The 14,832-nt window shown below is 45.2% G+C and overlaps 1 protein-coding gene across 26 annotated transcripts in view; it reads left to right on the forward strand.

Moving 5' to 3' along the window:
• The window catches only part of LOC110535604 (sickle tail protein), a 178,193-nt gene that overhangs the window by 55,342 nt on the left and 108,019 nt on the right, over nt 1-14,832 (forward strand). For 16 of the 26 annotated variants that reach the window (XM_090189895.1, XM_090189914.1, XM_090189921.1 and 13 more), the window contains exon 1: nt 8,160-8,382. The exons of the other annotated variants lie outside the window; for them this stretch is intronic. In XM_090189895.1, the coding sequence (XP_090046021.1) occupies nt 8,364-8,382 (19 nt within the window). In that variant the 5' untranslated portion in view covers nt 8,160-8,363. Of the gene's footprint in view, nt 1-8,159; nt 8,383-14,832 lie in introns of those variants that run through there. 26 annotated transcript variants of the gene reach the window in all.

The raw sequence follows: 14,832 nt of genomic DNA on the forward strand, positions 1-14,832 counted from the left end.
CCACTGCTCTAGAGTCCTATGGAGGCGAGCTTTCCACCACTCCAGCCAACACTCGGCTATTGGAAACCCATTTCATGAAGCTCCCGACGAACAGTTCTTGTGCTGACGTTGCTTCCAGAGGCAGTTTGGAACTCGGTAGTGAGTGTTGCAACCGAGGAAAGATTTGTGGAAAGATTTTTATGCACTACGCGCTCAGCACTCGACGGTCCCATTCGGTGAGCTTGTGTGGCTTGTGTGGCCTACCACTTCGAGGCTGAGCTGTTGTTGCTCCTAGAAGTTTCCACTTCACAATAACAGCATTTACAGTTGACCGGGGAAGTTCTAGCAGGGCAGACATTTGATGAACTGACTTGGTGGAAAGGTGGCATCCTATGACGGTGCCACGTTGAAAGTCACTGAGCTTTTCAGTACAGGCCATTCTACTGCCAATGTTTGTCTATGGAGATTGCATGACTGTGTGCTCAATGTTATACAACTGTCAGCAAAAGGTGTGGCTGAAATAGCCAAATCCACTCATTTGAAGGGGTGTCCACATACTTTTGTATATATTTTGTATGTCATAAGTCCTTTCTTTTGAATAAATTGTTAAATCCTAACACAGTGATGTCAGGAATCTCCTGGTTTACACACCACATCAGGCCTGCAAGTCACATTATGCTGGCTGGCAAAGTAATGTGTAATTCCTACTGGAATCAATCTGGAGTTAGGATATCCAACCAGGGGCATTGTCAATCATCCACAACCTCCATTCAGTATGACTGCCAGGGTAGAGAAAATTAATTAGTGGGATTACCTCAATCATTTAAACTGGAACAACCATCTCAGTAATGGGTGAAATAAATCCAAAAGATTGGATTAGTTTAGAAAACTGTATGTTATTTAATTTTGTGTAGCATAAAATATATTAAGCAATCAATGTACATGCAAAAACACAGATATTACAGTAAAACAAACAAATCTGAACATCTCACTGCTGGGAGCATGCTAGGAGCATGCTGGGAAATATGATATATGGTTCAATGTCGAGCCTTTCTTGACTTCCAAAGAAACCTTCCTGCCTTCCAAGGAATCATCAAATCAAAAATCCAATCAAATTGTATTAGTCACATGCGTCGAATACAACAGGTTACTTACAACACGTTGCTTACTTACAACCCCTAACCAACAATGCAGTTTAGAGAAGAATAAGAAATAAAAGTAACAAGTAATTAAAGAGCAGCAGTAAAATAACAATTTCGAGACTACATACATGGGGTACCAGTATAGAGTCAATGTGCGGGGGAACTGATTAGTTGAGGTAATATGTACATGTAGGTAGATTTATTAAAGTGACTATGCATAGATGATAACAACAGAGCGTAGCAGTGGTGTAAAAGAGGGGGAGAGGGGTGTGGGGAGCAATGCAAATAGTCTGAGTAGCCATTTGATTAGATGTTCAGGAGTCTTATGGCTTGGGGGTATAAGCTGTTTAGAAGCCTCTTGGACCTAAACTTGGCGATTCGGTACCGCTTGCCGTGCGGTAGCAGAGAGAACAGTCTATGACTAGGGTGGCTGGAGTCTTTGAGAATTTTCTGGGCCTTCCTCTGACACCGCCTGGTATAGAGGTCCTGGATGGCAGGAAGCTTGACCCCGGTGATGTACTGGGTTGTATGCACTACCCTCTGTAGTGCCTTGCGGTCGGAGGCCGAGCAGTTGCCATACCAGGCAGTGATGCAACCAGTCAGGATGCTCTCGATGGTGCAGCTGTAGACCCTTTTGAGGATCTGAGGACCCATGCCAAATCTCAGTCTCCTGAGGGGGAATATGTTTTGTTGTGCCCTCTTCACGACTGTCTTGGTGTGCTTGGACCATGTTAGTTTGTTGATGTGGACACCAAGGAACTTGAAGCTCTCAACCTGCTCCACTGCAGCCCCGTCATTTCTTCCAAAAGCGGTTCTTAAGATGATCAGGTTCTAGGTAGAACCCTTTGCCTTACGAAGAACCCCTGTCTTCCGAAAAGGGTTATTCTGATCAAAACTGTTCTTGGTTAAACCCTATTCCTCTGCAAAGAACCCTTGGGTTAAATACGGAAAACACATTACAGTTGAAGACATTCAGGTGTACAACTGACTAGGTATTCCCCTTTCTCTTTCGGGACAATTTTTTTTAATGGTGTAGGGTTTTATGTTTAATTTATGAAAATGTTCACCATTTGGGATGCATCCATAGCCTTAACATACAGCAGTAAGACGATCACGCTGGTCTTTAACTGTAACATTAGCCTTTACTTTCACAGCATTGGACTTCCACTCTGAAATGATGCTACTGCAGTAGAACTACCAGAAACATTATCCCACCGCCGCCTCACATTTGAGATTATAAAATGGGCTTTAAAAAGGAGAGCAGCCCAGTGAGGCTTTGGCTGATCTGAAATAAATAACTGTAAAAGTCTGCACGATCTGAGCTGAATCCCACGTAGAAATCTGCTTCACATGGTAGCAGACACTCTTATCCAGAGCGACTTACCGATTGCAATTGGGGTTAAGTGCCTTGCTCAAGGGCACATCAACAGATGTTTCACCTAGTCAGCTCAGGGATTTAAACCAGTGACCTTATGGTTACTGGCCCAACGCTCTTAACCGTTAGGCTACCTGCCGCCCTATGGCTGTGCGTTCAAAATGTCCGCCGGTGCACACGTCACAGACCCATCGACTTGAATGGGGAAACCTGTTCTAGTTATTCTATTTCTACGGTGAGCCCTTTATCCTAGCGCAGGAAGTGCATCGCTAGTCTCACGACTAGACACATTGGGCTCAAACTCAATTCATGTTGTGCAAGTTCAGCGCTATAGCGTGATTGAAATGTAACGGCAATGTTCCCGCGGAGAATGCATTCCCAGTAAACACTGCTCAATCAGAAATCACCTTTACATTTAAATTGCGATATTGGGCTGAATCTCCGCGATACGGACTGAATCTAGCCCTATTTTGAGCAAGTGGAATGATGCCCTCCAACCTACATCTAATATTGAGGTAGGAAGAATGCCATGCATGAGAGAGAGAGAGAGAGAGAGAGAGAGAGAGAGAGAGAGAGAGAGAGAGAGAGAGAGAGAGAGAGAAAAAAGGCTGGGCAGCCAGACAGTCATTAAAAACAGAACTATAGGGATATAATGATGCTGCTGCAGTCACACACACACACAGTCAGGCAGTCAGTGACATGAAACAGGTGGCTCATTCAACTAGCATCGGCCTTTCTAGGGAGTTTTTCCTAGCCACCGTGCTTTCTACACCTGCACTGCATGTTGTTTGGGGTTTTAGGCTGGGTTTCTGTACAGCACTGTGACATCAGCTGATGTAAGAAGGGCTTTATAAATACATTTGATTGATCATTCAACTAGCATCCCAGAATGCTTAGCTCTCTAGAAGAATAGCAGAAGCTTCAGAACAGACTGAATAATATGTCTGAATAGCTTCAGGTGTAGGGTTCAGAACAGACTGAATAACATGTCTGAATAGCTTCAGGTGTAAGCTTCACCTTCTTCCTCCATTCACCTTCTTTCTCCATTCCCTCCATTCACCTTCTTTTCTCCTTTCCATTTGTTTGGGCTCTGCAAAGACTGAGGAGGGATTTGCCAGCTGGGATTCGTCTCTGGCGAGGGAGGCAGATGAGAGGGGGCCTGTTTGTGTGTTTGTACAGAAGACAAGTGAGGTAAAGGGATTTCCTGTTTGATGAGGCGTCTGAGTTTTGTGTCCCAAATTGCACCCTCTTCCCTATTTAGTGCACTATTTTTGACCAGAGCCCAATCGGCTGAATCTATGGGCCCTGGTCGAAAGTAGGGGACTGTACAGGGAATATTATGCCCTTTGGGACGTAGCCACAGAGTCTTCTCCCCCTCTCCCAGCTCTGTGCATCATCCTCATTCATCCAACTTCCTTCCTGCTCCAAGCTCCATAAATCACTCGCTCAGAGAGTCAACATCTGAGCTCCATCAATTTCTCAATCAATTCATGGGCTGCGGGGTAAAGACTGACACAGGTATCTACTCCCTCTCATCTCCCCTACCTGAGCTAGAGTGGGACTGACGAAAACACATTTAAAATGCATTCACTCATACAATGTTGTTTCTGTCACCATACTTATTCAACAGGGGCTGATCTAAGTTATCTATCTAAGTTAGCATTCTCCCTCTTGGCCTCGTATTTATCAAGCTTGGTCTATGACCAGTTTTGCCTGTTAGATCATAATGTATTAGATTATATGGATAGAGAGGACCTGATCCTAGATCAGCACTCCTACTCTGAGTCACAATATGTGTGTGTCTAGCTAGCCTGCGTTCAGCACAGGGCTCACGGTATTAGGGTTCAGGACATCAGGATAGCATGCAGCCCCCTCCACTCAGCTCCAACACATTGTACTCAAACTAAACATGATTAATGTTTCCAGAGCCGGCATGACTGTGGCATGATGAAGGAAACCTGATCTGACTGTGTGGTTATCCAGCATGGCTCTGAGAGTGACCTGGAGAGAGTAGTGGTGCTGCGTCGAGTTGAGGGGAGCAGAGGAGATGAGAAGAGAGGAGAAGAAAGAGAGGAGAGGATAGCAGGGGAGAGCAGAGCAGAGCAGAGGAGAGGAGATGAGAAAAGAGGAGAAGAGAAGAAAGAGAGGAGAGGAGAGGAGAGTAGGGGAGAGCAAAAGAGAAGAGAGAGCGAATCTACTTCACTTGCTTTGGCAATGTTAACATATGTTTCCCATGCAATAAAGCCCTTAAATTGAAATTGAGAGAGAGAGAGAGAGAGAGAGAGAGAGAGAGAGAGAGAGAGAGAGAGAGAGAGAGAGAGAGAGAGAGAGGTGGGTAGATGACAGGCGAAGAGGGAAGAGAAGAGGTGGGTAGATGACAAGTGAAGGGGGAAGAGAAGAGGTGGGTAGATGACAGGCGAAGAGGGAAGAGAAGAGGTGGGTAGATGACAAGTGAAGGGGGAAGAGAAGAGGTGGGTAGATGACAGGCGAAGAGGGAAGAGAAGAGGTGGGTAGATGACAAGTGAAGAGGGAAGAGAAGAGGTGGGTAGATGAAAGGCGAAGAGGGAAGAGAAGAGGTGGGTAGATGACAAGTGAAGGGGGAAGAGAAGAGGTGGGTAGATGACAAGTGAAGGGGGAAGAGAAGGGGTGGGTAGATGACAAGTGAAGAGGGAAGAGAAAAGGTGGGTAGATGACAAGTGAAGGGGGAAGAGAAGAGCTGGGTAGATGACAAGTGAAGGGGGAAGAGAAGAGGTGGGTAGATGACAGGAGGAGAGGGAAGAGAAGAGGTGGGTAGATGACAGGCGAAGAGGGAAGAGAAGAGGTGGGTAGATGACAGGCGAAGAGGGAAGAGAAGAGGTTAGTAGATGACAAGTGAAGGGGGAAGAGAAGAGGTGGGTAGATGACAGGCGAAGAGAGAAGAGAAGAGGTGGGTAGATGACAAGTGAAGGGGGAAGAGAAGAGGTGGGTAGATGACAGGTGAAGAGGGAAGAGAAGAGGTGGGTAGATGACAAGTGAAGGGGGAAGAGAAGAGGTGGGTAGATGACAGGAGAAGAGGGAAGAGAAGAGGTGGGTAGATGACAGGTGAAGAGGGAAGAGAAGAGGTGGGTAGATGACAAGTGAAGGGGGAAGAGAAGAGGTGGGTAGATGACAGGCGAAGAGGGAAGAGAAGAGGTGGGTAGATGACAAGTGAAGGGGGAAGAGAAGAGGTGGGTAGATGACAGGCGAAGAGGGAAGAGAAGAGGTGGGTAGATGACAAGTGAAGGGGGAAGAGAAGAGGTGGGTAGATGACAGGAGAATAGGGAAGAGAAGAGGTGGGTAGATGACAGGCGAAGGGGGAAGAGAAGAGGTGGGTAGATGACAGGCGAAGAGGGACGAGAAGAGGTGGGTAGATGACAAGCGAAGGGGGAAGAGAAGAGGTGGGTAGATGACAGGCGAAGAGGGAAGAGAAGAGGTGGGTAGATGACAGGTGAAGAGGGAAGAGAAGAGGTGAGTTGAGGAAGGGAGAAGAAAGGAAAGGAATGATGGGAAGAGGAGGGTGATGTACTGTCTGGATGTGACCGATTAAGAACAGGGGACATGCGGACATGTTCTAGCAGAATCTTAAAACTTTACCATATTGTACTAGGCCTCGTCATTGGACCACCGTGAAACCAGGGAATTTGAATTTTAGGTTTGTGCTTAAAATTAAGGGAGTGAACATTATGTATAATACGGGTTACATGGAGAACAGTGGAGGCTACAGAGGGCTTTTAATAATGGCTGGAACGGAGTCATGGAATGGTACCATTCATTTGATACCATTCCGCTCCAGCCATTACCACAAGCCCGTTCTCCCCAATTAACCTGCCACCAACCTCCTGTGATGGAGCAAGTCTGACCTCTCTGAAATGAAAACGGATGGTCCTCCCTTTAGCAAAAAATATATTTGACCTAAATCCTCCCTGAACGCTTGGAGAAAAAAAAACAAGTGACCCTTGCCTAGACCCAAAATAATAGTTCAAACATAAAGTGGAGAGCAGAGAACATGCCTACCGTTTACCCTCACATTTACCCTAATTTCTTGGACAGACCATAGCCTTAGATATGTCTTTTTACCAACTGTTTTTTTTTGTGTGTTATAAACATTATAACAACTCAAGAATTTTGATAGCACACAGGGCTGCGGGCCAGAAGGTTGTCGGTTCACAGACGACCGTGGACAAGAGTAGGGGTGGAATTATCTCCTTTGTCGTAAAAGCATTGCATTAATCGATCGTCGTATTTGCAGGTCTAGTTTGCAACCAAACTGTCCCTGTTTGCAAATAATTCAATCTGAGACGTCATAAGAAATCTGAGCCCGGGTAGCCTACTTTCAAAAGTCAGGCCTACCGTACCTTTTCCACCTCAGACAGAGTAGGCCTACTGACGCAGAATAATCAAAGCTTTAACTGCTGGCTACTCTTCCTCCATGGCTCAACCCAACCAGAGAAGGTCACAAGGGTTTCCCTAAAAAGCTGTCTGGGTTTAAACATCCTCTGTTGTACTATCAATTGATAGTGACAGAATTGGATTGCTTCCCCATTTGTTTCTGTGTCCTCGCCTATAGAAGGTTGTAGGTCGGCCCCAATGTCAAAGAAACTAAACACTGAGATATCCCCATATGCATCGGAGTCACGTCTTTCCCGGGTACTGTGCGGCTTGTTTCTAGCATAAAGCATTGCGGACCAAAGCGCTGTTATAAAGCAATATATATAATCGGATCGATTTTTATTTTCTTCCAAATCTTAAGCTAACAGGGAAATATGGTGCTATTTGGGTTTCAGCCTCGGTCTCCTTATAGTGCTTCTGTCAACCTGTGTTCCCTCACCTCTCCCTCGTCATCTCTCACCCCCTGCCTCTCCCCCTAGGTTGGAGGTGGGGTATGGCTGTGGGTTGGGTAGGGGGATAGAGGGGGGGGGGGGGGATATTTTAGTGGTGAAAATCTTTGCCAGGCCTCAGAGCAGATGCCTTGTATTGAGACTGAGCTTGGACATCAGTTAGCCTTGCATGGCCCAAGCCTGCGGTTTGTAACAGCTAACTGTTGGATTTAGAGAGAACGTTCCAGTCACACCCCCACCCCTTGGTTTATACCCCCTCCCTTCATCTATTGGTTGATACCCCCTCCCTTCATCCCTTGGTTGATACCCCCTCCCTTCATCCCTTGGTTGATACCCCCCTTCACCCCTTGGTTGATACCCCCTCCCTTCATCCCTTGCTCCCTCTCTCCACTCTAAAAATGTGTGCCTCAGTAGGACAACCCAGCAGGAAGTCCACGTGTTTTCCTTTAGCCTCCAACCCCCCCTCCCTCTCTCTCTCTCTCTCTCTCTCTCTCTCTCGCTCTCTCATTCTCTCTCTTTCTCTTCCCCCTCTTCTGCCCAGCCCTGTCCCCCTCTCACTTACAGTGTTTCATTGAGGTGAGCCAAATTCTGGATAGTGGCGAGAGGCTACACAAACCTCATTCAAGAGGGCACTCACACGCGCACCAACACACACACACCTATGCATGCACACACACATTTGGTCACACACACAAATACACACACACACACAGTCTCACACACATCCGAACATATGCAAGCTGAACAATGGCTGTTTACTGAGGGAGGAGGTAAGAGGGAGGGGGCGAGGGGGGTGGGTAGGGTGGGTGGCGTACCTCTTTGGAGGGGCTGATTGGAGCCAGCGTAAACACACAGCCCAGGAAGTGTTGGAGTGAGGGAATGAGGGAGGGGAGAGAGACAGAAGGAGGGAGGAACAGTGGATGTGTACAGACAGGGAGAAGGAAAGTTTTCTACTGCAGTGTCTGTCCCTCTGTATGAGTTTGGCTGCTCCCACACGGTTGTCCCGGACGAATGACAGAGCACCCGAGAGGTGAGTAACTGCATCTCTATATGCGCACAGCGACCACATACATATTCACACACACACACACACACACACAAACAACACACATACATTTGCTTATACACACACACTCACTTACACACGGACCAATGTAAGAGCTGGACAACAAGTCAATGACAAGCCTGGGCTTGTGAGACTTCACTTAAGCTGTTCTCTACTTTATTGCTTACCTGATTGTCCTTTCTAGAGGATGGTGCACATTGTGATATGTTTTTAACTCCTCCTGATTACTTTCAAACATTCCTTTAAAAGTGGTCTTAAAATGGGCAATCTGGGATTGGTATATTCCTTTTTGGGGCTTTTAACCCTAATGATTGATTGAGCCATTGATTCTTAACGAATATCACATATAAAGGCCCCGTGAGCTTAGTTCAACTGTCCTACCGCTTCAGTATGCGAAATATAAACGCGTTGTACTCTCTGGCAAAACTTTGTTGTCTGTTGCTATTTGTGTGGTGCTGTTATGGAATGAAGCCAGTGTGTGGAGTTGGCTGTGGGAAGTTGGTGGGATGTTGGAGGGAGAGTCATGTGTGTAGCTGTGTGTGTCTAATGAGACCAATGGGGAAGGAGTTGTTTGGGGTCATACACCAACAGATACTGACGTTGACAGAGGTTTAGACAATGTTGCATTACGGTTTCTTTGTCAACACTGTCCTCAAGCTCACTCGCTCTCATTTCCGGTGTCCTCCCTCCCTCTTTTGAAATCAAACCAGATCTGGCAACGTTGTGGACAGCTTCTTTCTGTATTGTCATAGTTTGCTTTTCAAGATCACATCAGAGAGATTCCTTATTCCTTATCAGGTCGATATGGATAATGGTGTATCAGATTTATTTAGATTTGACCATGTGTTTTGGGGCGGCAGGGAGCCTAGAGGTTAGAATGTTGGGCCAGTAACCGAAAGGCTGCTAGGTCGAATCCCTGAGCTGACAAGGTAAAAATCTGTCGTTCTGCCCCTGAATAAGGCAGTTAAGTTAACCCACTGTTCCTAGGCCGTCATTGTAAATAAGAATTTGTTCTTAACTGACTTGCCTAGTTAAAAAATATATATATGAATGCTGTTTGCTTTCTGGATCAAATAGGCTTTTGAAGCCCTTTGGGGACGTACCCTTATTTTCAAAGTGAACATCGGTGTCATTGTAGAAAATAAGTTATCCTAGCTTCACATCACGTTGATCTGCTACAGTGTAATGCTTGATATACTTTATATACTGTAGGAAATGTCTGTTTGTTGTGGTCGGTGAAGTATGCCTATTTTAAACAGTACATTCTTGGCCAATAGAAACTAAGACTCCCTGGATATCAGTGGCTGGGTGTACTATCCTGGCAAAAAAATGAAAATGAAATGAAGGCCTATATCAAGATCCACTGTAACTGATACTGATACTTTCAGTATTTCTGCTGTGGGCTTGAGAAGCAGAAGTCTATTTTCCAGGCTGGCTTCATGATACTACCGGGACATTTTCAGCGTTTTCCTCAAGTTAAAGTAGATTCACATCTGGAGTTGTTGGGCCAGATGCCCGAGTGGAACCCTTATGGAATATCAACGTTTTTAACAGGCAGTCACACATAAATGTTTGATATGAATCTCACTCAACGTCAAAGTCTACACAGTAATGATTTTTTTCTCTATTTCCGTAAATTACCATAATGTGTTTAGAAGCTGGACCTACTGTTTGCATGATGTGTCTAATAAGCCTAATAACTGATTGGCAGGGCATCACTTCACTGGGTTATTTGGTAACTGCTTTCTTAGCACTTTCTCTGCAGTCATTTTTTTCTAGTTTTTCTACTGCAGTACTCTCCAGTAAATGTCTTACTACTGCTTTAGAGGCAATAGATTCAAATAAACAAATGTAAGTGTTAGTCAAGTCAATCGATTAGCTAAATTAGGTGCTTCTTACCATAAAAACAATTGCTGAGATTTTAGAATTCGGACAGTATACTGATAGATTTGTCCGAATAACCAACTGAAGTTCTGCTTAAAAGCAATAAGCTCATACACGTTCTGGTTTGAAAATGCTGAGACGTCCTCTGTGGTGAAATTTGAGATGTGTTGAATCTTTCTCTGCGGTTTGTTTATCAAGCCCCGCTCCCCGTAGGGAGAGGAACGTCTCTTCACATGAGCTCGCACCTCGTCCCCACACCCCGTCCCTCATCCCGCCCGGCGGTTGCTGCCTGGCGATGCTAAACGCCCGCCGTCGCACAGGTTTTCGCTTGCCCGCTCTTTGCTGATGCTGTGGATTGACACCAATTTACTCAAATGAAAACTGCACGGAAAACTGTTATTAAGTGTAATGCAATACTTTGCTGTCTGTTGAACCCAAATCAAGCTGTTTGTGTAAGTGCTAGCACATGGAAGGGCAGGGATTTTGGCAGTAACCTACATCAGCAAGCCCGAAGCACAATCGTTGTCGCCTCACACCAGATGTCTGCCCTTTATGATATTGTGATGCGAGTGTCCTTCCTGGCTGAAAAGTTCTTGACCACGTGACTACACTCCATCGAGAGAAAGTCCCAGTGGGGGCCTCACTCCACATCCATGCCTGGGATCAAACACCAAACTGGGTCATAGCTAGCAGTTGATGAGGGTCTGTGGCTATGGATTTGGATGGCTGTCTAGAGGGATTACGCTCTATGTTAACACACCTGGCCCAGCGACATGAGGACCAGTAAGATCTGACCAGGTGTTTACCCACCAACGCTATCAGCGATGTCTTTCCTCATTGGGCCCTCAGCCAACATAGTCAGTAATGTCAGCTCTCATTGGGGTTTGTGGCTTGATCAAACCCTGTTAAAGGACTTCTGATATGAGGTCATATTTTAAGCCGGAGCTTTGAATGAGATGAAACGCTGCACTGGATAAAATTATTGGAAGTTAGTGTGTGGTTCTTGGAGGTGTGTGTGTGTGGAGTTTTTGGTGGAGTGTGTGTGTGTGTGTGTGTGTGTGTGTGTGTGTGTGTGTGTGTGTGTGTGTGTGTGTGTGTGTGTGTGGAGTTTTTGGTGGAGTGTGTGTGTGTGTGTGTGTGTGTGTGTGTGTGTGTGTGTGTGTGGGGGGGGGGGGGGGGCTTTCATCCAGAACTCGATATCAGCGAAGCATCCCAAGGTAGTCTACCATCAATCAACCAATTAATCTGTCCATTTAATCACCACCAAAGACGTAAGGTGATGCCCTAAAGGCTAAGCACTTCTAGGAGACTGTAAGTTGCTGATTCATATCTTGTAAGGAGAAGATTTGGGAGTTGAGTTTCTTCAACACATCATCTGGGGTTAGGGCTGGGGGGGCTGGGGGGGGGGGGGGTGGTATTCTGACTTTATACACAAGGCTTCTTTTGTGACTTGGAACCAGATAGCGATCATAGTCGATTGTCTTAGTTACCATCATTGCAGTTGTGATCCCCACCACATTTTCATTGTTAGGGCTTTCATCCTGAACTCGGTATCAGAGAAGCGTCCCAAGGTAGCTTACCATCAATCAACACATCATCTGGGGAGGTGTCCTTTTGGCAAGAACAGAGATTGTATAATTGAGGTGGATATGACAACAAGGGATTATCTCCTTCTAAATCTCATATTACATGAATCAACTTCTCCTTAGTGACCTCATCATGAACCAAATCATTTCCTTTAAAAGTTTTATTTATTTTTCCTTAATTCCTTAAACAATTCCTTAAACAATGATGGCCTAGGAACAGTGGGTTAGCTGCCTTGTTCAGGGGCAGAACAACACATCTTTACCTTGTCAGCTCGGGGATTTGATCTTGCAACCTTTCATTTACTAGTCCAATGCTCTAACACCTAGGCTACCTGCCACCCCAAAGATGGAGGACAGGTAAAAAATGTATTTTTGCAAAATGGAGGGAAAACACTTTCTTTGGTTGCAGGACGAGTGAATTTTGAAAACATTTCATGATGTAAGTGAGCACCTCATCGGTCGACACTTTAAACAAACCAAAGACAGGCCCATTCCCATTTCACAAATAGACCATGGGTTTGTATTGCTCTTGGTTGAGGTTGAAAAGCTTTCGGTCAGCTTGTAATGGCCGCATCTTAAATACGTGTGCCAGGAAAAGTGACAGGCTAGCAGAAAATAGTGTAGTAGGGTGCCAAATTTCAAAGTTATTCAACTCATAATTATCTATAATACTGTAGTTCTAGCATTTTCCCCTCTATATCTTAACCCTACAGTATATTAGTAATTCAGCATCCTGACAAAAACAATAATCCTTGAATGCTGGAAAGAACATTTGTTTGACCAAAGCAGTTATATGAAAACATGATGAGATACACAATGGGGTTTTCTAATGGTAATTTACTGTGGTTACAAAACCGTTTTAATAGGATGGGAGGGAGGTACAGGAAGAAAACAGAACTGGCATAAAGACAGCCAATCCTTCTTTCACTGATGCTGTGCTCTCTTTCACATTTCAACATTATCACTTATTTATTTCATCATTTCTTTTTTGACGTCTTTAGTCTTCCGTACTCTTTGTCATTCCATCGTTAGGTTATGGTAGAGGATGACATAAGACATCAGCATTTAAAGGAGTTCATAAGAGCCTATATGCTGGATGTGACAGGGATTATCCATAGATTAAATATGTGCTTCCTGTCCTATGGTGACGTGGGCTGGGCATTGAGTTTATGGAAAATCTGGCAAGACATGACATTTGTTTTTTAGGAGGCTGGCGCTGTGAGGAGCAAGCCTCTTATTAAAGGGAGGGTACATGTGGCTTATCCAGAGAATGGGTTGGAGTTGGGTCAAACTGAACTAGCATCAACCATTTGGCTTTAATTCTTTATTTATTGGTTTTGGATAATCATTTATCATCATTGTCTATGTCTTTGAATACATGCTCGTCAAACACACACACACACATGTTCTACTCACACATATCCCTCAACCTGATTCCCCCATCTTTTTAACCAAAGACATTCATGAACTCCACCTCATCACTTGCGAAGTCATTTGTTGACTCCCCTCTCCTCCCCCTCCAGCAGGGGTAAGACAAACGTTCCGCTCTCATCCCATAGAGAACACACAACATCCTCCGCTGACACTCTCAGCTTCCATTATGCACTCACCCACTCACTGTTTACATTCCCGTGCAAACATTGTCGTCGTCCCCCCCCCCACACACACACAGAAACAGCATCTTTAAAGATACAAGACCAGTCTGGTTTGGTCAGGTGTGTGGGAGGTCACACGTTCTGAACACGATACTGCATGTAACGTCCCTTTGTTTGTCTCTATATGCTCATAGGCAAATCAACATTTGTCCCTATGGACACCTGAACCTTAGATCAGCTTTCTCACACTCTGCCTAGAGTGTCTTCTTCCTCCTTGCTTCCATAGTGTTATGTAAAGGATTACCAGCATTATATCAGCACGTGAGGGTTTAAGCAACTAGATATCAGCATGAAACAGCAAGAATTGAGTCAGGAGCGAGGGAGAAGGACGGAGCGATGAAACGACCTGAGGAGCACCCTGATAATCAGTATTAGTGGCTAATTGATGAGCGGTTGAAACATTGTGATAAGCCCTTGATGTGCCTTTCCTATCAGGATGGTTTAATTGGACATCCATTTGCCTTCGCTTCTCTCAATCCTTTTTTTTGAGTATTTGCCTCCGTCTCAAATGGGAGCCTTTTCCCTTTTATAGTACACTACTTTAGACCAGAGCCCCATGAGCCCTGGTAAAAAAGCAGTGCACTATATAGGGAATAGGGTGCCATTTAGGATGCAGACACTGTGTTGGTAAGAAGTGGGAAGCTGTGACCGTCCTTATGAAGAGTTGTTAATTAAGATAAGTCGTCAGTTCGATATTTGATATGTGGATGAAATTCCACCTCGGTAAGTCGTTTTTTTGGAAAAGCTTGGGCCCTCGTCCTCGGATGATTTCTTTACAGGTTTTTCTCCATCCTTATCAGTGACCATAAGCTAATGACTCCATATCACAATGGGATTTATAATTACCCTTTGCCTGCCTGACAGACTCCATGGCAACATCCCAAATGGAAACCTAAGGGGCCTGGACAAAAGTAGTGCACTACATAGGGAATAGATTGCCATCTGGGACGCACTCCATATTACACTTTCCGTTAGCAAACACAATGTATTGAGGTCCCCGTGTGGGACATATTCTTGAGAGCGTGTCCAGGGTTTGCTGGTTAGATTAGATTGCGGTCGCTGTTGCATGAAATACACAGGATGTTAGTGTAATGCTGAGTAACACAGATATAGAGTTGGAGGAAACTGGCCCACTGTCTCTCTTTAGGGTGGTTAAACTATTATGACAACTCTACAACTGCGTCACAAATGGCACCCTATTCCCTATATAGTGCACTACTTTTAGCCATGGGCCCCTGGTTAAAAGTAGTGAACCACATAGGGAGCACGGTGCCATTTGGGATCCACCC

The sequence above is a fragment of the Oncorhynchus mykiss genome, chromosome 11, assembly GCF_057628025.1.
Source record: "Oncorhynchus mykiss isolate SJ-2025 chromosome 11, ASM5762802v1, whole genome shotgun sequence".
Classification (NCBI taxonomy): Eukaryota; Metazoa; Chordata; class Actinopteri; order Salmoniformes; family Salmonidae; genus Oncorhynchus; species Oncorhynchus mykiss.